Here is a 24,264-nt window from a genome sequence, read left to right as displayed (position 1 = left end):
TCTTCCGCCAGCAGTTGGATGAGCCAGCAGTTGCAGGGCTGCACCTTTGCCGTTAGCCGTCACGACGCAACCTTCTTGGGGAAACTCCCGAGAGCGCGTGGTCTGCCACGACGGGGAGATATCGATTCGTCAATTCTCGCCGCGCGGTTGGAGCGTGGGTTGAATTCGAGTGGCGCGACGCGTCGGGAGGGGCGCGCGGGGCGCCGCGGGGGCACCTGAGAGTGATTTAACGCACCGTCGCGTGCCTCCTGATGCAATTAGCGCGATTTCATTGGAAGCCGTCCATGCCTGCACACTGCCCTGCGCCGGGCACATTTGTTAAGACTTGGCACGTCCCCCCTCCGGCTTTGCTCCGTATCGCTCGGCCCCCGAAAATGCGGAAGGGTTTGTTCGTGTTTCCCAGTCGTCTGGTACACGTATTTCCCATTCAGTCGACGAGAGGGTAACTTTAGAATGTGGTCAATTTTGGCCCCCCGAACAATTTGGACCACCCACGTTAGCCATCTGCTACATTTGGCGGATATGGTGTGCATTTATTGGTGGAACGTGAAAAATTGTCACTGTAGGAGTTGAATGATCTTTTGCAGGAGTTGGAGCTTAATGCAGTTCATAGGCCACAAGGTCTCAGTTGCAAAAGAGACATTTGTCCCAAGAGACCTTTTACCTGCTCATAAGGTGTGTTCGTGTGTGTGTCTGCAATGCACGGAAATTATAATGTATTGCTTTTATCCAGAAAAGTCTCACCGAAGTTCTACATTCTTTTTTGGGAGGGTCCTGCATCGCGTATTCGGGCAGTTTAATTTGAAGGAAATATTTTGCGTAACGAAACCGGAGATCCCGGAGAAAGCCTGCGCATCGGAGGGGGGAGGGTAACGCAGGACGGTGCATTAGGATGAGTTTTCAAAACCTACTCTTCGTACTTAACCACCCCCCTCCCTCGTGTGTTTGGGAGTTTATAAAATCTCTACGCGATCCACCAACCCTTGTCCTTAAAGTGTGGAGGTTTGCGGGCGTGTGCTGCAGCGCTTTTGAAGTTTCCGTGCCTAATGACACGGCTTTGTGATGCCAATTGAGGGGTGAAGTAAGCAAGGTTACCAAAACTGTATATAAGTTACTCCCTATTTATACCCAAAATATCTTGCAGAGTTAATCTGTTTCCTGTAATCTGCAGTTTGTTTGTGTGTGCTCGCTAGCATTGTTTAACTATTTATTTGACAAACACTCTGTTTAATTGTTTTGTCTGTTCAGATTTTTCTTGCATCAAGACACACTGAGATCATAAGCGTCGATCTCGCGAATGCCATCAAAAATGAACAAATAATATATATACTTTAATAATAATAGTAGTAAATAAATGAACTGGGTAATGCACCAAGTGTGAGTTTCGGGAAGTAATCTTGCAGAGCAAGCATTTTCCCTAGTGGGAAGCAAAACAGTGGTTTTCCCGTGGGTGAATTTGATGCCGTTATCAGAATGTGGAATTCACAACAAATGACATGTGAGTTTACAATACAGTTACAAAATCTGGTTTGGACCGATGCAGCATCTCAAGACATTCTTACAGAATCCATCAACATGTTTATTTCATAGAGAGGTAAAAGAGAGTCAAGTCCACAGGCAGAAAGGTCTTGAGCCTGGACTGGAACAGAGGGAAGGAGACAACAGCATGGATGCCTGTGGGGGGGGGGGGGGGTTGTGAAGGGGGAATTCCAGAACGTGGGGGGGCAGCGGAGGTGAATGAGCGTCCTACCACTGAGCAGGGGAGACCGCTTTGCCGTTTGAAGCTGGAGGGAGAGAAACCGCCCTGGAGTAATTGAATTAACAAGCCGGTGTTGATCCGTAAAGCATCCTTACGGTCCGTCTGCACATCGCGTCCGTGCCCTGTGCGTGTGCGCGCACACAGCGTGCGTTTGATGTCCTGATGTGGGAGCTGTCCCCGTGGGCTTGCGCGCCAAGTCTGACTGGCCTGTCTGGTCATTGTCTCTCTGCTTTCAGCTCGCTCGCTCGCTCGTAGCCCTGAAGATAAACGCTCGCGGCTCTGAAGATAAACGCTTGCACGCGGCTTTTTATCACGTTAGGTGTCCCAGCGGCGTCACGTGTGATAGCGGTGGCGGGCAGCAACGTGTGCCGGCGTACGGAGGTGTCTGTTGTTGGCGTCAATGCCTATGGCTGGCCGTTGTATGTCTGTGTACGAGTAAGGACGCTACTGATCAGTTGGAGGCAGTCTCCTTCCAACAACAACAACAACAACCCATGGCACTTGGGTCTGTCCCGTGACCTGTCGGCGAGCCTTCGACACTTCACGTGGCCTAAAAGTGCACCTGACCTGACAACGGCGACGTGGTGACGTTACCGTCAGTGGCGAATGGCTGGTATTGGTATTGGTTCGAGTAAATAGGTATGGGGAGCGCATTTTTCTACCAACCTGTTCGATTCTCTTTGGTTCTATTCGGTAAAGTCACGTAGGTAAAAAAATAGGACAACAAAAATCACGACGTTTCGGCCACAACACAAAGCGGCCTTCATCAGGTGAAGGGACAGGCTGGTCCCTTCACCTGATGAAGGCTGCTTGTGTTGTGGCCGAAACGTGATTTTTGTTCTTTTATTTTTTTACCTACATGACTTTACCGAATAGAACCAAAGAGTATGGATCCTTGCAGTCACGAAAGCTTCAAATCTAGAACCTGTTCGATTCTCAGCCACGGCTAACATGGGCGATGATAATCTGAACCTGCCCCTCTGTGTCTGCTCAGTCTCTCAACATAAGTTTTAAGTTGATTTTAGTTTACCCAGGTGTGAGCCGTCAAGAGACCTAGGATGAGTCTCAATTGCAAGTGTGACCTGAGTCACAAAAAACAAACCAAATGAAAATCAAGTGCAGCAGCGAAGGAAATGTAATACACTTCACTGAAACAAATGAATCAAATCAAACTCGAGCAGTTATTGCTCTCATTGCTCTTTTTATGTAATTGGTGTACTTTGTTGCGTTTGTTCTTGCCTTTGTCATTTTTGTAACCCAGGGTCACAGCTTGCAAATGAGACTCAAATTAAAATAAACTTGAATCTTCAAACAAAGCCAAACAAATAAAAACCCTGCAGCTGGCAAGTCGGCTCCTGCAGATTATACCGAGAATGATCAAAGTGCAATCGCAAACTACAGTGTGTCTGCTGTGATGTGTAAAACATTCAGCACTGAAAAGACAGGTAGGCTGGGCGTGGTGTTGACTCCACCCTCCTGTGCTCTGCCAGCCTTAATAGGTGCTCGCTAGCAGCACTTGTCTGAGCAGTATGTTATGATGAAGGCTTATGCGGGTGTTCCTTATCTCTTGTGTGTACGGTACACGCATATGACAACGAGGAGCTGCGCCTCAGGAGTTGGCGCATAACAGTGGTTAGGGCACTGTGTACCCTAAGGCTCACATCGGTGACGAGCGAACCTGTTCTGGGCCCTCCCCTCTCACCAACCCAGCACTGACCAATTTACTTGGCCCAGTCGGTGGTCGTGACGGGTTTAATTTTTTACCGTTCCCATTCTGCTGCAGTGTGCGCCGATGCACTACTTTATTGAGGGCGATATTGGCGCGTGAAATGAAGATCGATTGATTGAACAGCGTGGGGAAGCACGGTCAAACAACCCCCCCCCCCTTCTCCACCCCCGTGAGCGACACGTCAGGGGTGTGTGAAGCCTTTTCATCCAGCAGTGGATGGGACCACGGGCCGTGACGAGACATTGTGTCGTTTTGGAAGGGTTGGAGCAGCCGCTGCAGGTTCCCGTCGTTGATGTGTTTACGCAGAGCACGCTGCGCATTATGCAACCCCCAGGTACCTTTTGTCCTCCCCCCCAGGTGCAGTTTCTCTCAGCTTCTCAATGTGAAAGAAAGTCTCACTGGCTGGGTTGTGCCGTTATGGTAAATGGAGCCTGCACAAAGACCATGATTTGACTGTCTTAATGCCAGGGCCACGCGAGGTTGTTTTTTATTCAAATGCGCGAATAAAGCCAAGCCTGCTTATTTAAGATCAGATTGAATTCAACTTCATTTAAAAATGCGTCATTAAACCTCAATGCTAGTTGTACTTGCACGGCCCCTTTTGTCAATCGGTCCACCGTTGGATCATGATTGCTGTGGGCCGTGGGTCGCGTGTGTGTGTTATTTTGCCATTCTTAACCGCGCTAGTCAGCGCAGCCATGGACGTGTAGAAGCATTTAAGAACTGCACTCTTCCCCTCCTGTGCTGCTTCAACCTACAGTGGAGATGGACAGCCTACTTGCTGTGCACGGTGGGAATTCATGTAATCACTAATCCAAGCTCAACTCTGTTGGAGTTTCTGAGATCTGACCACGGTGTTCAAATAAAGGATCTTTTTTTTCAATCGAAACCGCGACCTGATAATTGAATCGCAAATTGGGGTGAATCGTTACACCGGGAATAGGCAGCCATACTGCCCCACTCCCCCTACCCGTCCCCCGCTCCCTCCGAAGGCAAAGATCCTCCGTCTAGCCATCACAGACTGTTGGGCAAGTGCTGTTAGCGAGCATCTTAAACGGCCGGTGTGGCACACCAGAGGGTGGGAGGCCAGCACCACGCCCGGCAGCCTTGGTCTCCCTCCTGGTGATGATCGGGTACTCATTCGAGGCTGTGTCACCATAGGGAAAGCCCAGGACTAGTTCCGATAATCGTCACTTGTTTCAGCCGTGAGCGGGGATTGAACTCGCGGGTTCGTCGCGCAGCTCACTAAGCAGGACTCCACCGTTCTCCCCCCTCCCCCCCGTCACAAACACGGGAGGTTCGGTCGAGCCGGTGGATGAAGAGGAGATATAATACAATAACAATTACTCTTATACTCTTTCTCCACTGGAACCTCACGGAATATCAAGACTATTTTTTAGGAGGGTTCTGCTGCCATTGGTATTTCTACCAAATCCCATGAGTCATGGTTGGTTCGCGTGGGTGGAAATCTGTGAGTACCCAGAGATAAATAAAATAATAAATAAACAATCCCGTACGTGCTTTTACAAGCACCGTACAGATGGATTCCAGAACTCGCGCTGCTCTTCACCCAGGAAGCCTCGCTCAATCTCAAGACTCGTTTTTGTGAGGGGGGTCCCGTTGTGTTGGGACGTTTGGCCACGCCATTCGGTGAGCGTTTATCTTTCGCGGGAGGAAACCACTCGCACGAGCTTCACAGGCGGGGACGGTCGTAAAGAATCCCCTGGAGACCTCGAGAACCTAAGCCCCTTACATCACATGGTACTCGCAAGCGGTGCCCCCCCCCCGCACCCGGTTACAAACCAGGCTCAAACCCCAGCTTGGCTTTAAGAGCTCCGATGTAATTTGGCGGTGCGCTCTCGTGGCGGATAGGCACAGGCGGCCTGCGTAGAGAGCGCGGCTCGCGGCGCAAATCCCCGCGGACCGCAAGCGGATCGCCGGGGCGCATTCCTGCGGCGCTGCCAGAATCCGTGCAGCTGCTGCCCCCCCTAATCCCACTTTCTGCCACCTCTATAATTGGCTTAATGCACGATGATGCAAGCTGGGCGCGCGCCAACCTCGGGGCTGGGTTAACGTTTCGGCGGACGCAAGGTTCAGATGTTCCGCGAATAACCTTCAATATGCTGCGTCGTCGCGTATCACCCACTCCCTTGTGTGTGTGTCTTTTGTCTCTCTATCTTGGTGGTACAGTGGTTAGTGCGCTGCGCTACGAGCCCCGACGGCCCTAGTTCGATTTCCCGCCGATGGCTCGCATCCACCACGAATATCTGAAATGTTCCTTGGCCTCCACGAGGTCGACTCAGCCGTGAATAAATAACTGGTGCAATGTGTAAATATCAGCGCTGCAGAAACAGAGGTGGCCAGGTTTGGTGTTGACTGCAGCAATACCTCTTTTGCCGCGTTAGCCTTAATTAGGTACTTGTTAGCAGCACTCGCCCTTGCAGTCTGTGTGGCAATACAGGGGGATGTTTTATGCTGTGAATAATGTAATGATTTAATATACATTTGTATTTCTCACAATGCATGCATCAAATCATGCGAATGAGATCCATAAATTTCCGATTCATGCGACGCGATTTACAGGACACTCTGGATTGGTAAGAGCGTCCGACTGCAGCTGCGTCTCACGGATGTGCCACTTAATGGGGGAGAAGATAGAGAAGAGGGGAGTCGTAAGCAGAGGAGAAGAGGTTAAGGGCTTGAGCCTGTATTTGAACAGGGGCAGAGGGGCTGACGGGCACAGATGGCCGGTGCAAGGGAAAACAAATGACGCTGGGGGGCTTACGTTTTTTTCGTAACAGTGACTTTCCGTGGATATTTGAAGCAATTGGCGGGACCCCGGGGTCCCATCACTGCCCCGGGGTGGGAAAAACCGCGTAGCGACACGAGTCTTGCCTTACCAACAACAAAACTAGCGTCAATCGATTGGCCTCGTCGAGAGCTACTCGGGGCACTAAGTTTCGTAAAAAGTTGTAAAATTACATAAACACGTTCAATTCACTGCCTGGGGGGCGGGCTCGCCTCGGCAAAGAAGCTGAGGATCGACGGCTGACCGGAGGGCGTTGTCGCCGCGCGCGACTGCGGCGGACGCCCCCCGGGGCTCGCGTTTGGCCGGTGGGGTGGCGCCCATCGTGTTGATCGCCGCCTGCTGGCGCTTGTTGGTGCGAGTCTGGGCAGGCGGCGCATTGCTGCCGGGATCACGAGTGGGCGGACTGAAAAATAATAATTATTTACCTGATTTTTGCGGGACCCCAGGGTCCCACCAAATGATTCATTTGTGCGATTTCTACTGCCTTTTAAGCGAATTTGGACAAGTGAGCCGATCCGGATGAGGCGCAAAACACTGGAGGCACGATGCACACGAAACAGTCCAAAGAAGACCGATCTAAAGTCATTGGTTGCAATAATCGACTTATTTGTTGTAGGACTCTTTTCTGAGCAGGGCTCTGCTGCATTGCATTTTGAGATGTTTACGGGCAATTAATGACGAGTGTTTATGCAGTCGTGACAAAACCAATTCACATGCACACGAATGTCGCACGGCTCGTAAGTGTAAGGAGAAATTGCTGTCCGGTTATCCGATTCGATCGACACATGCCGAGGAGTATATACAGTACGTCACCAATCGAGAGCTGCCCCTCCGCGCAGTTTAACCCCCTTCCTACTGCTCAGAAACCATCAAATTGCTTTTTAAATGAGTCAATTGACTTTGGCTCCATGGCGTTTGCAGGTCCGGGCAATTCCAGTAATCTGCCACTCGTGGGAATAATTTCCCCCAGATTTAAATTCAAAATAGCCAGACCCAGCACTTGAATAATAATAAAAGCCTTAATGGACAATTAACAGTTGACATATATCTACCTTTGCTTCCCTGTTGGGGGCTTGTGGTATATGAACTTAGTCCGTCCCTGTGGTCACTGACGTATAGGGTTGCCACTTGCCCTGGTTTTCCCAGGATCGTCCTCTTGTCGAGGAAGCTGCTGTCTTGTGGAAATCTACAGGTCTTAACAGGACATGAATAGTCCTGTTTTTTATCCATTGGGTAAATAATACATCGCTCGTGTTATTCTCTCCTCTTCTGGTATTATGATGTATCACTCCATCCCGTGATTGTGACCAGGCTTTGTAATCAGGTGGCAACCCGACTGATAGATTGGGTAACCCAATGCCCTCCACTCTTCACGGTCTTCAGCCACCGTGTGGAGCTCTTCCCAGTCACGCCCCTAGACGCTTCAGCCTTCTGCCCTGTTTGGTTCCGGCTCACCAGCCCAATATTTCCTCGAGCTGCATTTTAGCGAAATTACGTGTCACTGGTGGACCAGGCTGAGACCATTAACTCGCAACACTTTGAGAATACAGTTTAATAACAAGCAGCTGAAACCTCGATTCGAACCAGCGGTGCTGTTTCGCGGGCCCTTGACCCTGAGATCCACCCAGTCACCGCAAATAATGCTAAATTGCTGTGTGAACTGGACTGGAGCCAATACAGTGATACCCTTGACCAAGTAAAATTTGCAACGGTCCGCCAATAAATAGGCCACCTGGAAGTGCCGCCACCTTTTGGAATCGCGTTGAAACTAGTCGCTGTCGGGCCCAGTTGAGAGAAGGGCCACGTCCGATTTGCAATTTGCGTTGATTTTGGTGTAAAATGATGGATGCGTTCTGCGCCTATGACAGTGGAGCTATTGTAAACCCACTGTGTTTTTCACGAGCGTCGCTTCCGCTGTGAGCCGATGATTGGTTCGTATAGAGACAGAGGAGACGCAGAGTCCTCCGTGTGGAATTCTACGCCGCGATGAAACCCAATCCAGTAATCTCTATCGACTGCTCCGGCACGGATTGCTCCGTGGCTGCGACTGGTGAGCGACACCCAACTAAATTTCCTAATTATTTTTCCGTGCACCGACAGCGGATGTTAAAATTGAGTTCCCTGCCATTCAATATTCTCCCGAACTTTCCCCGTGCATTTATGAAATTCCCAAGCGATCATCTGCCGGATTATAGATGCACTGTGATACCCTTTTTTTCCTGTCTAGTTCATTTTCCGACCGATTAAGACTCAATTGTGCTATTGGCTTCGTGCCGCAAGAGGCTAAAATATATCCAGGACCTCGTAAGCAGCAAGAATTGCACCAGATGTTGTTGGAACGGCCCCCGGAAGATGAGTAGAACCACTTTTCACGTCACTTTATTTAGTTACTTCGTGCGCACACTAGGGGGGCACATCTCTTGGTAATGAAAACTCTCAGCTGGAAAAAATCTTAATTGACAAATCAAACTTTCAACAAAGGGGTTTTCGTTGGTTATGTAATTGGTCGCCTGGTTGAGACCATTTAGCTTGCCTTTCATGAGAACCGGAATTAATCGCCGGCATCCGAAACCCAGATCCAAACCCGGCAGTGGCGGCTCGGTACTCTGATCCCTGGTGTCATCGTCCCGTGCGCTACCTTGGCCACCTTGAGTCACAGTCACAATGACGAAGAGTTGTTGAATTGAGGCGGCATTTTTTATGAATGACAAAACAGGTGTGACCCGCCATTCTGCTCGGCGGTGCATTGCAAGCAATTGCGTAACTCCTTCAGGCATACGAGTGTATTTTTGTTTTTTTTACGCCACTCGAGAACGATGCAGTGAAGATATATTACAACTTTTTTGGATTCAAAACGACGGCGATGCTGGCCCGGGCAGAGGCCCAACGCCGAGTTGGTCGCCGATTACGTGGTTGCGTGACTGGTGCGTGGCCGTTAAGAATATCCAATTTCATGGAGGCAGTTTTTTTTTTAAGTTCACCATTCTCCTTTTTCTTTTTCCCTTCCCACTCTCATCTCAGTTGTTATTCGTGCAGGAATTCTGTGAGCGCGACGCGCGCGTCCATTGCCAACGAAGGAGCTGGACTTGATTGATACATATTTTAACAGCAATGTAAGTACAGTACATGGGTGTGTGTGTGTGTGTATATATACAGCAAAGGGGTGTAACGATGCAACGATCCTCCAAATGAAATTCGATCCTTAACCCTTGTGATGTACACACACATCGATTCATTCGCGTGAGAATCCATTTTACGATTCATGCCAATTATATATGCATCATCATGAACAGCCACGATCAGTCCACTGCTGAATGAAGGCCTTACCCAAGCCTGATGCCGCTAAACCTGTTGTCGTCGTCGACTCTCCCGGACTTTGCTGTACAAACGAGTCGGAGCGAACACGGGACAACGCAAAGCGAGCCGGTAAACACGAGACAAAACAAATACATTCTGCGTGCGCGGGGGGGGGGCAGCGGCAACCCTTGCATGCCGAGTAGACAGAGGGTCGGGGGACTACTTTGTAGTCAGCAGTAGGGGGTGGGGGGGAGGTGCACCAAAAGCCGCAAGTTGTCTTGTACGTCTATGCTCCCACGTCTGTGCGTGCTCCGCCATCTTCTCCGACGCACACCGACCAGCGCCGTGGTCAGATAACCCCCATGACCCGCGCGGCATGGGCGGCAGGCCGTCATCCAGCAGTGGATTGGAAAACCTCCCCTGAGTAAAAGGCCGCCCGCTGCCCTGTTTAGTTTTTTTTTCCTTTCCGCGGTGCCACACTCAGCGATACAAAGTTGACGTCTCCCCAACGCCAAATTCCACGTGACTCACGCGTCGCCCCAACTACGCGCACGCGTCATGCATTTGTGTGTACATGCGTCTGAATTCGTGTGATGTTGGGAGGGGGGGACGAGCGGTGGATTAGTGGTTAAAGGCGCTGCGTTGCGGACGCGGTGACACGGGTTGGATTCCCGGCTTGAGCCAACTTCAACGGCCGGTGATATCGGAACCGGCCACAGCCCCTTGCCCGGTACAGATGCAGAAGCGGCCAGGTATGGTGCTGGACACACCGCAGCCCCTTAGCGAGCACCTAATGAAGGTGCAATTAATAGATGCTCGCTAAGAGCACTGTGCCCAACCGTGCTTGATGCCACGCACGGGATCTTTGCCTTTGATGTATCTGCGCTATCGTCTCCTGTGGCTTTGCGTATTCAGCTGCTTTAGGCATAGCGTGAGCGAAAGCCTCCAACAATGCACGCACGTCTGGTATGGTCTTCTGGCCCGGCTTGTGGCTGGGCTCGCGCAGCGCGTGCCGCTCTCGACGCGCGGCCTTTGGGGAATAATTCATCGCGTGGCCACGCTGACCCATTCATTACACCCGTCGCCATCCCGACCCTCGCCCCCCGCCCCGCCGATCCGAGGCGTGCGTCACCACCGCCGCGCTGAATTTAGTTTGTCCACTCGCATTTGCCATCTCTGCGACGGGTATAATGGGTCTTGGGATGCCCTCCCCCGCTGTTTTACGATGTTGTTGGGGTCGTTTGCGCGAGCGGGCGGCGCGAAAATAATAGAGACGGTTTGGCAACGCGAGCAGTTTCACCAACAGGCACATTTCCAGTTGCGACTTGGAGGCGCGGAGACACGTTCAGGGGTTCCTAATTTGCCCGGCTTAAACGGGACGGAACCTTCAACGGTGATGGATTTGATTCATACATTGCGGATCGCTGGTAAACTTGGAGCAGGTGGCACATGACTCGTGGGCACCGCCGCGGCAATGGGTATACTTGGAGGGGTGGTGTGCCGGCTGCGGAAATGTTTTTATTCCGGACCACCCTCGCGGCCCAGAGCCTTGTGAAGTTAACCTCCGAGCGTGACGAAACGCAACCCCTGGGGGAGGTTGCACGAGCGAGCGAGTCTGTAGTAACGCCGCCACGTGCCCGTTGGGTTTGTGCGCCCGCGTGGCCTGCTCTTGCTTTAGTTTGGTCCGTCGGCATCGGCCGCGCACGCGTGCGCTCGCTTGCCGCCGTGCCTCTGCGCACGCGCGCGAGCTGTGTGTATTTGCGAAAGGCTCGTGCAAATGAACTCGCCGGTGGTGATTGGTGACGCCTGCGATTCTGCTGCTGCTGCTGCCGCCGGTGATTATAGTCGTGATAATCCCCCACCTCCGATAAGCACGGATGCCTGCGTACGGTGTGAAGGAAGTTACACATACGTATATACATACGTGCAAATGCTGATTGTGCTTTTGCGGCTGCTGCTGATAGCGATGACAGTGGTAATATTTATCTCAATGCCTGTACTTTGTGTGTGTGTATATACACGGTATTCATAAGTGCTTGCAAGCAAAATTTGTCTATGTAAATGTTTTTCTTTGCAAGTATGTGCGTGTTTAGGTTTGTATATATCACTGCATGTGTACGTGTGTGTGTGGGGAGCAGTAGTGTCGTGGCAACCCGAGTTTGATTCCTGCTCACGGCTAACACCAGTGATGATTATCTAAACCAGTCTTGGACCTCCCCAAGGTTGACTCGGCCTCAAATGAGTACCGGGTGCGATGTGTAAACATCGCCACTGGGGAGACAAAGGTGGTAGGGCGTGGTGCTGGTCACCAACACCCTGGGTGCCATGCTGCCCTTACTTAATAGGTGCTCGCTTAACAGCAAGAGCTTGGGAAAAAGAGAGATGACGGGAGGCGGGAACTCCGAAAATGGTGCAGTGCGAGGGAAGAAGCAGAAAGAGAAGTGTTTATGACCTGTTGTAGTGTGGTGGGTGAGTGAGTGAGACGTGGGTGAGTGATTGTTGTGACCTGCAGTGTGGTGACCGTACGGACGGGATGAAACGGTCAGTCTGGGCAGGCCGAGAGTCCCCGACATGGGTAGGGGGATCGTGAGTTAAGTTCACGGGAGAGCAGTAAGCATGGTCGGAGCAAGCAAAGAGTGATACGGAGGCGAATGACCAACTGGTGAGTGAGTGCTGGGATTTAATTGGTGAGTGCTGGATCATCGATCACCCTGGCTGCTTTACGTTGATCAAAGCAAAGTTACAGTGGGCGCGCACGCTAATTTGGGTTCTTGTGTTTGTTTGTTTTCTCTTTTGCGTAGAAGATATTCAAGCGAGAGGACGGACGCTGGCATATGAAAGCCTTACTTGAGCTGACAGTAAGTGTGGTCCTGTGTGTGTGTGCGCGCGTTGTGTGCGCGCGTTGTGTGACCTGTCACAGTCAGCCTTTGTATGTGCTCCACTCACCACCAAATCTGCCCAATCACCCACCCTCCAAATCACCTACCCTCCAAATCACCCACCCTCCAAATCACCCACCCTCCAAATCACCCACCCACCCTCCAAATCACCCACCCACTCATCCAATCACCCTCCCTATCAGATCACCCACCCACTCTATGGGTCTCCCTGGTGAGTCTATGGGTCTGTGTGAAGTGAAATCCATCAACTTACACCACCAATCATTGCCCCACACACACACATTTGCAGAAGATACAAACGAAATCCATCCTCCGACCCGAGGCGCCATTAAATGGCTCTCCGAGCTCCCACGTACAATCATAAACTCGGTCCGTTGCTCATATTTTGAATTACACCGAGTAAGTTCGATCAGGCTTGGTTTCACATGCATTTCGTTTATTTATGGGTGCCGTGTTTTGGTTTTGAAGCCGGTTGCCTCTCGCCCCATGGTGTTTGCGGGTGACGCCGTACTACGCTGTACGCTGTGCACGTGCGCGCATCCGTAACGGTAGCCGTTTCAGAATTTTTTTGCTGAGTTTGTCGCCGTTTCCTGCACCTGCCAGCTCCGGTTTGCACGGCCGCCACTGGCCCACGTGTGCCGCTGTGAGATAACAAGGGGCTCTCTCGCCCGCTCGCTCACTCCCGAGCGTGCCGTGCCGTCGGAGGGAATGTGGTGCGTTACCTGAATTTTTGGAATGCCGCTGCAGTGAAATTATTTGGCACGCTGGACGCGATCTCCCGGCTTGGCCGTTGAGACAGCGCGAAGTTTCTTAAATCCCACGCCCCCCCCCACTACAACCACCTCTGTTCGCCCAAAAGTATGATTTATATGATTATTATTACTACATTTGTTTACCCAGCAAATCCTCACTCGGTCTCCGGGACACTTTTGCATGTGGGTCGTGCACAGTTTTTGTAGTTGGGGGCGATGTTGCTACGTGTAATCCTAATCGAGTAACTTGCAGGTGTGTTTTTTTAATGTAATTGGGATATTTTTTGGACTAATGCCAGGAACTGCAGAACCTGTAGGAATCCCGGACAGGAGGAGGGCATAGAATCGTCACACCGAAGGTGCCCGTGTCGGGAGTCGAACCCAGTCCCTTCTTGCTGTGAGGCACGAGTGTTACCCACTCTGCCACCCCGCAACCAGCATAGAAGGGCACGCCAGTTAGTTGATTGGCAGGTCATGTGTGTTGGGGTAGAGTGTAGTTATTCCCACCACTTCCAAGACATCTGGTCAGTATGGAATGGTAGGCCAATATACACTCTCCAGGTAAGACCCACTGTGCTACTTAACTCTTTTTCAGAAGAGACTTGGCCACAAATGTCAGCTCAACCAAGTGACTCATCACGTGGAAATTTATGGCAGCAGCATTCTCTAAACGCGTGTTGAGTCTAAATGTGGAGAAAACAAATCGGAGGACCCGAAGAAAAATCCATGCAACCACGGGGAGAGAGACACGCAAACTCCAAATATACAGCCAGACGAGGTAGTTAACATCTCCTAGCCACCATGGCTTGCCTAGTGGGGCTCTCCAGAGCTCCCTCCAGTGGAGGTCCTTCTCCAAGCATTGGCGTGATGAAATAGTTGAGGGCTGCACCTTTTACCTTTGAGGGCAGAGTAATGGGGAACTTTTCCTTACGGAGGCTCCAAATAGGACTTGCGTACACCACGAGTTGACGCGAAACTCTGGATCACGCTCGGGCTGTAAGCATTGACCGCTTGCTCAGAACTAACCCGAGTTGATAAGCTCACACGGCACGTGGAGCGAAACCGTCGGTCATCGTGGCGTGAACAGCAGCCGTGCGTCACACCGTATCACGTGTGATCGTATCTCGAATCCTTGTCCTCCAAATTTCGCTGCCAGACCACTCGCCCACATCAACCCTACACTCCAATCCCGTACCGCCGATGAGCACGGTTGGCTACGTGCGGCGCGAAAGAAGTTCAACATCCGTACAAATGCATGCGTACACGCAGCACCACCGCGAAAACCCTACAACAACAACGGCCGTGACACGTTCAGCGCGTCGATCGCCGTCACGTTCACCTGGGAGCTCTTCGCCTCCCGTGTGAACGCTCCGCTTCGCCCCACCCCGTTCATTGCAGCCTCCATGTCTCTCTCTCACCTTTCCTCAAACGCCGCCCAGCCCTTACCGCCCACTCGGCTGTGTGGAGGGCGGAGGTTTCTGGGGCGGTCTACAGAGGTGGAGACGCGACGCGTCCCGGCGCGCTCGTGCGGATCGTACGCCCGACGTTACGTGAACGGTGCCGCTTGCATTGCAGAGATGGGCCCGGTGGCTCGAGAGGGGAAGGGAGGGGTTCATGTCGTGGTTAAACCGGGTTTGCTGGTCTCGGCCTAGTCGCCACTTTGTTGCAAATAATGGGCCACTTTGTTGAGCTATTATTTGTGAGAAATAAGTTAATACCTCAGTGGGCTTTGCCCGGTAGGATGGGGATGATTTAGTTTTAATTGTGTATGTGTTTTATTATTTGTCTTCCTTGTACTTTCCACGACTGTAATGTCAAGTACTGTTGTAACGTTTTTACCCGCCCCTACTGGACATCTGTGAAAAAGAGCTTCATAGCTCATTGGATTCCTCCAGTATAAATACAGGGGCTGAGACTAATAGAACACCTATTGCCAAATCGCCATGAATGTGTCTGAGAAGTTACGCGAGGGGAGTGAGCCTGGTATGGACAGTGCTTCGATGGGATATTGAGAAATGGAGCAATAAAATCAGATGTGCGCACAGGTGAACATCTCACAATCGTGCTTGATGGCAACAGCTTGGGAAGAAAGGCTTTTTTTTTAATTCAGCAGTGGTTTGACCACGGCTCATTGATGATGACGACGAATTAAAAATAAAGCCGAGTGTAGCGGCAAAACAAAAAAACAACCGCCACACGCACTCAAAAACGTGTGACGAACAAAATGGCCGGGCCGTAAAAATAAAAAAATGTCTCTTGCCGTGCCTTGGCGGTCACGATCAACGTGTCGCGACATGCGCCAGGTGCAAAAAAAGAAAAACGTTCCCTCCTGTGGGCACGCGAGGGGCAGAGCCGAGGAGGTGGTGGCATTTCTACATGTGTGGAGGGGGTTAGCGGTGAGACTACGACCTTTGGTCCACTAATTCGCGTCGTTTATCTTAACCCTACGGCATTACGCATTGCCCCGTGGCGGTGCGCTAACCCTCGCGAGGTCGTGGCGTGCATTTGCTGGCTGCTTCTTCCACGCGTTTGCCCCACTCGTGTGGGGCCCGTTGTCCTTGCCAACCTTCTCCGCGCTGCCCTGTCCTGCGTCATCTCTCTTTCTGCTCCTTGGGCCACCGTGTCCACCCCCCCCCCTCACCTCTCCTTCTGCCTTCCTCTTGATCTCTTTCCTTCCACTTTCATCACCTGCACCTTCTGACCCACGTAATTTACCTGTTGTCTCTCCACGCAAAATTGCTGGCTGTTCACCGTAAAACAAACAAAAATGAAACCCCCCATTTCGATGTAATTGTGGTTTTGTCGAGCTTGTGAGCGTGCTCGCCTCGTGAGGACGGCCGGGAAGTGGTTTGCCGTTCTGTGTGGATGCGTAAAACGGATCGTTTGGTGTGTCGGTTCAAATCACCGCAATGCCAGGCCTAATCTGGAGGCGATTTTACTCCTTTTTTTTTGGAAGACGAGGCAGCAACTTTAACAGGCCCAGTGTGAATGTAGTCGACGCCTTCGGGGTCTCGGCCGGCGACGGAGCCGTGGAGGAGGGAGTGCAGTTCTCTTAGTGTGCGGCTTTCATTTCTGTAAAATAAAAAAAACAACAAAAATAAAACTTGAGAATAAATTAACAATGGATCATGAAGGTATTTCGGTGAGTTTAATATTTTTTTAGTCTAGTCGATGGCAACCCGTGTAAAATTTTAGGCAAGTCTTAAGTCTGTGGATTTCATTTTGTCGTTAAAATAAAAAAAAACATGTTGTTTTAAATTATCACCGTGGACATTGGGACAATTAAGCCGGTACAGTGTAAAATACTTTAAGGGCTGACTAAATTGACAATGCCACAGGGCCTTAAAGCCACACCCAAACCATGCTCCGATTTGTGTACAGTATTGAATGGCCCAAGGGAAGGTGTCCATTATACAGGGTGGTCCAGATCTCTTGCGGCTCCTTCAGTGAATTCACCCCTGAGCGTGTTTTTCCCCCTTGCATATTAATTTGTTTTTCCTTGAAACCTTACTTTGCTTGAATATAATCCACCATCATGTGTAGGCATGGCGATACCTGAGAGAGAGCGAGAAAAACAATCCGAGGCAAAGACGATGACGGTCTTGATCCCTTACTTGAAGAGGGGAATTGCCCAAAACGTCACCTATTATATATTTACACAGTATATTTATTTTCCATTTATCAGAATAGGTATATTTATACTGGATGATGAGCTTTACGCGACCCTCCTCCGATGAGCTTTAAAGCTCTTTTTTTTTCACAGATGTCCAGTTGGGATGGGTCAGAACGTTACAACAACAACAACAAACAATACAACAAAAACATAAGAGGCTAAAGTTTAGGAAAGGTAAACAAATTGCTGAAAAAACCCCCAAATAAAACACAACTATTTTCTATTTTACCTGGTAAGGCGCACTGAGCAATTCGATTGTTTTTCAGAAGCGACCTGGCCACAAATGATAGCTCAACGCAGTGGCTTATCACGTGGAAATTTATATCAGCCAAATAATCTAAGGCGGTGATGTCGATAGACGTGGGAGTTTCTTGGTTGCTCGTGCCTGTGTGCGCGCAGCATTGTCAAATTTATATCGTATTGACCAGACAACAGGAATGACTCTTGCGAATGCTACAGCGAAATTCTGCCACTTGCGTTTGGGGTCCTGGGGGGGTGGGTGGAGTGGTGGGGGCAGGAGGAGGCTCTCTGCACAGCAGCTGCGAGCATTAAAATACCCGCGTGGAACGCGCGACTGCTTGTCACATCCCATCGCCGGCCCGGCGCTCATTCATTCACAGCGAGCCATTCATCCGATCCCACGCTTGTGCATTCATTGAGCAAAATAAAATATGAGTAACGCTGACGCGGTGGACGATGGCGGTGGTCAAATGAGGCCTCCGTGTATATTTTGGTGGGGACAAATGGGGTTGGCAGCAGACGGGTGGCGGATGGTTCACAGGGAAACTGTTTTTGATTATCGAGTGAATATCACTCTACTCCCCTGCGCGCACTCTCTTACCTCTCCCCTCTCATCACACCACTCCCCTCCACGCACTCTGCTACCCCTCTGATCCTGCTCTACTCCCCTCCACGCACTCTCATACCTTCCAAGTACTCTGTACTGCAGCAGCCGCCAAAGCCTTTCTGTTGAAACCCCCTGTCAAGCTTCACTCAAAAGGGAAGTCGCTTATTCTGCTCTGCTGCCCCGATTATCTGAACATCGTGCTCTCAAAACCATGCCCTTCAAGTCCAGGCTTAAGACCTTCGCTCTGCCAATGACTGACTGCCTCTTTCTCTCTAGAAAATAAATGTTCGCCGGCATTTCTGTACAGCTACTTGAGATGCGGCTGCATGTAATTGCTGCATATATCCACGTATTGTAACATTACCAATTTAAAATTGATTATTTCGCTCACGGTACATGCTTAGAATATGGTGTGTAGGAATCAATTCATGCGAACTTGGTCCGATCTTAACGAGCCCAATAACGCGGATGTGATGTGTCTATAAAGTAACTATTCCCAACTGGTATTTCGGTACAGGGTCGCAAAATGCTGTCGCGTACAGACGCTGTAGATAACACGTACAAGGCCACGTATCGTGCACGTATTTCTCAAATGATTATGACTCGATGTATACCGTGGAAAGCTTCGCCCGAGTCTGATGACTATTTCGCCGGAAAGGGAGCTCCCAATTATAGCGAATGGTGCCACCGGGCAGAAGTATTATGGGACCTTTTTGGCAGTATCAAAGAATGAGAAGTAATAAAGGTATCCCATGAAAAAGCTGCTCACCCCCAGCTATAAAAGCTGTCATAGTGCATTGTCTTTGAACTGTTCGCCTTTTGGCGTCGTTCTCTGGTCTGACACTGGTGAGACTAGGCCATAAAGAAGGATGTATCTGGTGTACCGCAATCAGTTTCAAAGACAGTGCATATATTATCAGAGCATGTTTGCTTGCATGTTCATCACAAGTACGTGTGGTTAATGCAGGCTTAGTGTGCAAAAGCTATATATTTGATGTTTGAACATCTTAATACCTGTTTTATTGCCGGACATGGTAAAACCAATTATTATTTTTCATACTGGGCATAAGTAGTTTTGTTGAATGCGAGGGAGAGTAAACAATATTGAGGCACCACCATCTCCCGTGGGCTCTTGGAGTGGCTGTTGCAAGAATGAGTCACGTGGGTGTCTTAATTAGCCATAGCTGCCTCAATCCATTCTGTAATTAATTTGCATTGTCAATGCAGCAATCACACCGACAGGCGGTGAGTCATTGCCACTGATGCAATTCAGCACGGCAGTCCTTTTTTTTTTCGTGTGTCGTTCTCCACCGACATGACAACCGGGGAATTACCGACACGTTGGTGGCGGTGGGGGAACGGTCGCGGACACGCGTGCGAGTTTGGGCATGCGAGTGCGACACGCGTTTGCATCCAGCGGTGGATAGATCCGTGGATGGTTATGTTGACGGTGAGCCAAGTCGCGAGAATTGTAAAAACATTGCATCGATTTGGCGGTGCACTTGGATCCTTCGGCGCACGGTCCGCGCATCAAATCTATGTTCCAAAGTTGACATGTGTGAGAATTCGGTGACCTCATTTTTCAAGGAAAGGGCACAGATTTCGTCAGAGTGAGCTGCACTTTTCTGCAGATTTCCATCGATGTTCTCGTGGCACTACCACGCTGCACCCTCCCGCCAGTTCCCGGTATTGGGGGGGGGGGGGGGTTATAGGGTGATGTGGGTGCAGGGAAGGGATGACGGAAGAGCTGATGCGGTTTAGACAAACACAAAAGGGCTGCTCCGCCGCGCGGTTCTCCGTCATTGTTGTTTTTTTTGCAACGGCTTCATCTCGCTGACGCCACCGCCGTGGAATCTCTCGGAGCTTAGCGGGACGGTGGCCGCTCCGCGTTTTTCATCGCCCGCACGAGCGCGTCGCGTCCGCGGGATGACTGCGCGATCGTGGGCGGGTGGGGTAGAGCGAGGGAGGCCGACGAGCAAAGAAGAATAATTATAGCGCTTAGTATTTCAAGTGACAGACATCTAACGGAAGATGCTGCTGGCGATGAGAGTGTGTGGAAGGTAGGAGTGTGTGGACGATGGGCGCTTTAGCGGGCGATGTTCGCGCTCCGAGCGGTTGCAGAGTAAGCGCGCTTGTTAGTCGTGTACACGTGTGCGTGCGTACGTAGTACCGTCAGCGCGTCGAAGCCAATTTGGCCAGGCGTGCTATTGCTGGCCACAGCGCTCCTTTGTGCTGACGGCACTTGCCCCAACAGTCTACGTAGGCTTCATGGAGAGAAGGGGGGGTCTTAGTCTTGGTGTGTGTGCACGTAACCTATGAAGGCCAGCATGGCACATGAGATGGTGGGTGGCCAGAACCATGCCCGGCCGCCTTTGTCTCCCCAGTGGCGATGTTTACATGCCGCACCAGGTACTCATTTTAGGCTGAGTCGACCTGGCGGGGGCCCAAGACCGGTTCAGATAATCGTCACTGGTGTTGGCCGTGAGCGCGAATCGAATTTGGATCTCCGGGTTCGTAGCGCAGCGCGCTGAGCGCTACACTACCCGCTCTCCCTTAGCAAGCACTTTCACAAGGTGCTCGTTAACAGCACTTTCCCCAACCGTCTGTTCGGGCTACAAGGGGGGGACCTTTGTCTTTGTGTGCACAACAGCGCTCGCGAGCCAACAGCCCCCCCCGACATCATGAGCCGTAAGAGCAAGCTGCTGCGTCGGCTGGTGCGTTGCCGGTGCCTGCGCGGGGAGGAGGAGACCATCTCCACCATCGACTACTCGCACTGCTGCCTGCAGCAGGTGCCCAAGGACGTCTTCCTGTTCGAGAGGACCCTGGAGGAGCTCTACCTGGACGCCAACCAGCTGGAGGATCTCCCCAAGGTGATGGCGGAGAGATGCGAGCTGCAGGGATCATGCCGACTTGAAAGAGTGGTGGGAAGTGGTGGGGGTGGGCGGGGGGGGGGGCACGGCTTACGTGCCGATAATGCGACACTGCTTCGTACGAAGTGACTGGGATTTCTTAATACCTGTTTTATTGCCAGAAAGGGTAAAACCAATTATTATTTGTGCCTCGCAGCAAAAAAATATTCCTGGGTTTGATTCCTGATCCGGGCGCCTTTCTGCGTGGCGTTTGTATGTTCTCTGTCGCTGGTCTGTTGGGGTTTTCTTTGGGTTATCCATGTAGCTTTTTGTAGATAAAAAAAGTTATGTTACTGGTATTGGCCAATCATCCCAATGCTGAACATTACCTTAAAATTAACTCTGTTGGGATCACACACAGTAACTTAGCCCCCTATTGTGAAAATATAACAATATCAGTGGTTGAACTCCTGAAATTATTATTGTTGACATGGGAGTCTGGAATTTATAGCATTATTTTCATCATCTCTAGCCTCGTCGGTATGCTCGAAATTATTAACTCGCTCAACAACAAGATCTTCATTTTCATCCCCATGATCATCGTTGTCATTCTTTTGCTTATAATCGAAGTACTTATTCTCATCCCTTTGATCATCATCCATAACCTCTCATGGTTATATATTAATGTTCCTTTGGCGTTGTTAAAATGAGCACCATATGGTACAAACCATGACTTTACAACTTGATGAGAAACCAACAATAATTATCGTCCCATAGAGAGTTTATTTATAATCGGGGCAATATGCGGGCCCGTTATATCGCGTTGTGACGCACGTACACACCGTCGGCACAAATTGAACCGGTTATGAGAAGCGGGGGGGGGGGGGAATAGAAAGATGGGGAACGAATCCACTGCTGCCCCCACAGAAAGGTGGAGCGGTTGACTTCGTTGGTCACGTGGCCGCTGCTGCTTCGGATCGATTCCTCTAGACGCGTCGTAACATTTGCGTGAAGATTCATTTACCTTAAGAATTGCATTTGTGAAATGCGATTGTTCACATGGAACCCCTTCGCAGCCAGTGTACCACTATTCTTGAACGACAATGGCGATTTTAAAATAATAAGTTAAGAATGATACAGTATTTTGTAACGCACGCACATGTAATGAAACGGGGCAACTCGTTGTTTGTTCGCCAACTCGGAGCTGTGGGCACGACATGTCATCGCGACCGATTTGTGCTCGTGCCGTGTTTTTTTTAATTTCTCACATGACGTGGTCGCTTTTTTGGTTTTCCTTCCGGTTTCTGTTTGCGTCGTGGCTGTGCTTCTACTGTTTTTATTTTGTCATTTTGTTGACTCCCCCCGGATCACTCTTGCAAATAAGACCTCATCCTGGTCTCCGACTTATCAGCTGGTTAAACAGAGTCACTTGAAACTTAACGCCGTAACAAGGCAGCGGTGATTGTCAAGTGCCTAGTCCTCGCTTGGCGTGTAGGTGGAGTGACTCGCCGAGTGCTTTTATTCGACACCAACCTCTTTTCCGGAATGTCGTTCACTCTGGTCGCAGCAACTGTTCAGCTGCGTCCTGCTGCACAAGCTGAGCATCTCCGACAATGACATCTCCATCCTTCCGCTGTCCATCGCCAACCTGGTCAACCTCCACGAGCTGGACATCAGTAAGAATGGTGAGTGCCCCGCGGAAAGTGAGTTTTACTCCGTTCGGTTAAAGCGACCAAACGTCCTGGTTTGACCGGGACGGTAGCGGCGGTTTTTAAGAAAGGCTGTCCCCGGTGTGTCCACTCATTCTCCCCCCCCACCAAAGAATTAAAAAAAAGTGGCCTTTGAATGTGGTTTAAAGTGTTCTGGTCTCGTGCTCGACTCGCAATGCACGCAAAGGGCGGAGCTGCCAGAGGTGTAGGCAGGGCCGACGCGCAGTAGGCCGAGCCGAACATCCGGAGTGTGGCCGCTCGCTGTGTGTGCGGGGCTAGGGGTTGAGCGGGCGTGGCTTTGTAAAAGTGGGTGGGAGCCGATGGTGGAAGCGAGGAGGGGGGCGGTGCTGTCGGCTCACCATGTGCCCTGGTTAATCCTCCGATACATAATATTTGGTTTCTTTATCTTCAGCGTGTCCATTTAAGTTCTTCCATTGTTCAGTCACTCGATCGATCAGTTATTCGGCATCATGCCAAGATGACAAGTTGGTTTACTACCTGTCATAAAGTCACCCCGAATGCACTCGATCTTGTTGGACCTCCCGGATCCAAGCATTATTAAGCCCTCATTGGTATTGCAATGCGAGACGAGTGGTACATTTCTAGGCGTGGGGCGAAGTGAAATTCAAAGAGACTTATCGTGTTTTCTCGTTGTTTACACGGCACGGTGCCCGGTGGCTTAACGACCCCCGACCTTGCCCCGTTCTCATCACATTAATGTGACAGACGTGTTGACACCCACGAGTCATTTACGCCGCCCGTACTCCTCCCCCCCTGCTGCCCCTGCTGCCCCCGCCGCCTCTCGGTTTAATAGCCCCCTCGGCCCACCCTACAATGATTTCCTGTTGCCCGCCACACCTTTCGTATTTTGCCAGTCCCATCTCCTCCTCCGCTCGACTCTTTTGAAAACAGGAATTTACGATCTCCGCGGTTACAGTGTGCTGCTCACAATTCTTTAAAGGGTTGTGCGACGTTCGATTGTCAGTTGAGGAATTAACTCGCAACCGATCATCCCGCTCCAGTAGTCGGTGTCAAAATAAATGTTTGAAGTGTGCTTCCATGCTGCCTTGTTTAGTCTCCTTATCGTTAGCAACGCCGCACTAACAGTGTGGTGAAATATGGTCAAAGAGCTCCCACGAACGACCTATTCCCCACAACAGTATTTGCTCAAGCGCAGCGAAACGTTGTATTCAAATTGTAAATTTTGTGGATTTACTCTCCAACACACCGGTGGGCTGAAGTAGTAACTAATTTGGCGCATTGTTTACGTGACAAACCTTACTTGCTGTGTCGGGTGGTGAACGGTTACCACACATGCGCGATCTAACCCAAAAACCTTTATTATGATTTAGTGCAGTATGTCTAACAAGGGTGGGTCAGTGGTGCAGTGTTTAGCGCACTGCACTATGAATTAAGAAACCTGAATTCTATTCCCAGTCGAGGCTAAAATCAAGTGCTTGTAGAGTTGGACCCAATCCCGGGCTCCTCTCCTCCTCTGACCGGCACTGACCAGCATGGTGAAGTATGGTCAAACAACCTCCATGCCTGACAAGGTGCGTGGAGGCCTTCATCCAGCAGTGGATTGACAAGTGCTCAACTCGTACACATGCAATGTAAAGTCTGGCACCTTCGACAGATTATTTTTTTTTCCTCTCCAAACATTAATTTTTGCCTAATCTGAAACAAGCCGTCTCCCCCACTCTCTGAAAAATAAACTCGCCGCGGCGTGTTCGCTATCTCTTCCTCTCCGAGCATGACGGTACATTCGCGATGAACGTGTCGCGTCGTTGCCCGTATCGCCGCGGCACATCAAGCCCCGCCGAACATCGCGAACTTTTTCACACGAGCGACGTTTTGACGCTCAGGCGAAGAGACGCGGCGGACCCGCTTGAACCTGCCCAAACACACCGCCTTCCCCGCAGCCTTAACGCTCGCACTCC

At 50.7% G+C, this 24,264-nt stretch overlaps 1 protein-coding gene across 6 annotated transcripts in view; it reads left to right on the top strand.

Annotated features, from left to right (window-relative positions):
* Positions 1-24,264, top strand: part of LOC116948891 (erbin) — a 119,135-nt gene that overhangs the window by 29,468 nt on the left and 65,403 nt on the right. For 3 of the 6 annotated variants that reach the window (XM_032966113.2, XM_032966116.2, XM_076071871.1), the window contains exons 2-4: positions 12,396-12,452; positions 20,417-20,636; positions 22,183-22,300. In XM_032966113.2, the coding sequence (XP_032822004.2) occupies positions 20,448-20,636; positions 22,183-22,300 (307 nt within the window). In that variant the 5' untranslated portion in view covers positions 12,396-12,452; positions 20,417-20,447. Of the gene's footprint in view, positions 1-9,309; positions 9,411-12,395; positions 12,453-19,498; positions 19,827-20,416; positions 20,637-22,182; positions 22,301-24,264 lie in introns of those variants that run through there. The other 3 variants (XM_032966115.2, XM_032966112.2, XM_032966117.2) reach the window with 3 other exon arrangements.

This window comes from Petromyzon marinus, chromosome 35 (genome assembly GCF_048934315.1).
Source record: "Petromyzon marinus isolate PM22_M1 ecotype Great Lakes invasive population chromosome 35, UKy_Petmar_22M1.pri1.0, whole genome shotgun sequence".
Taxonomy (NCBI): domain Eukaryota; kingdom Metazoa; phylum Chordata; class Hyperoartia; order Petromyzontiformes; family Petromyzontidae; genus Petromyzon; species Petromyzon marinus.
Note: the sequence above shows the minus strand (reverse complement) of the source record. Positions and strands in the feature narration are given on the sequence as shown.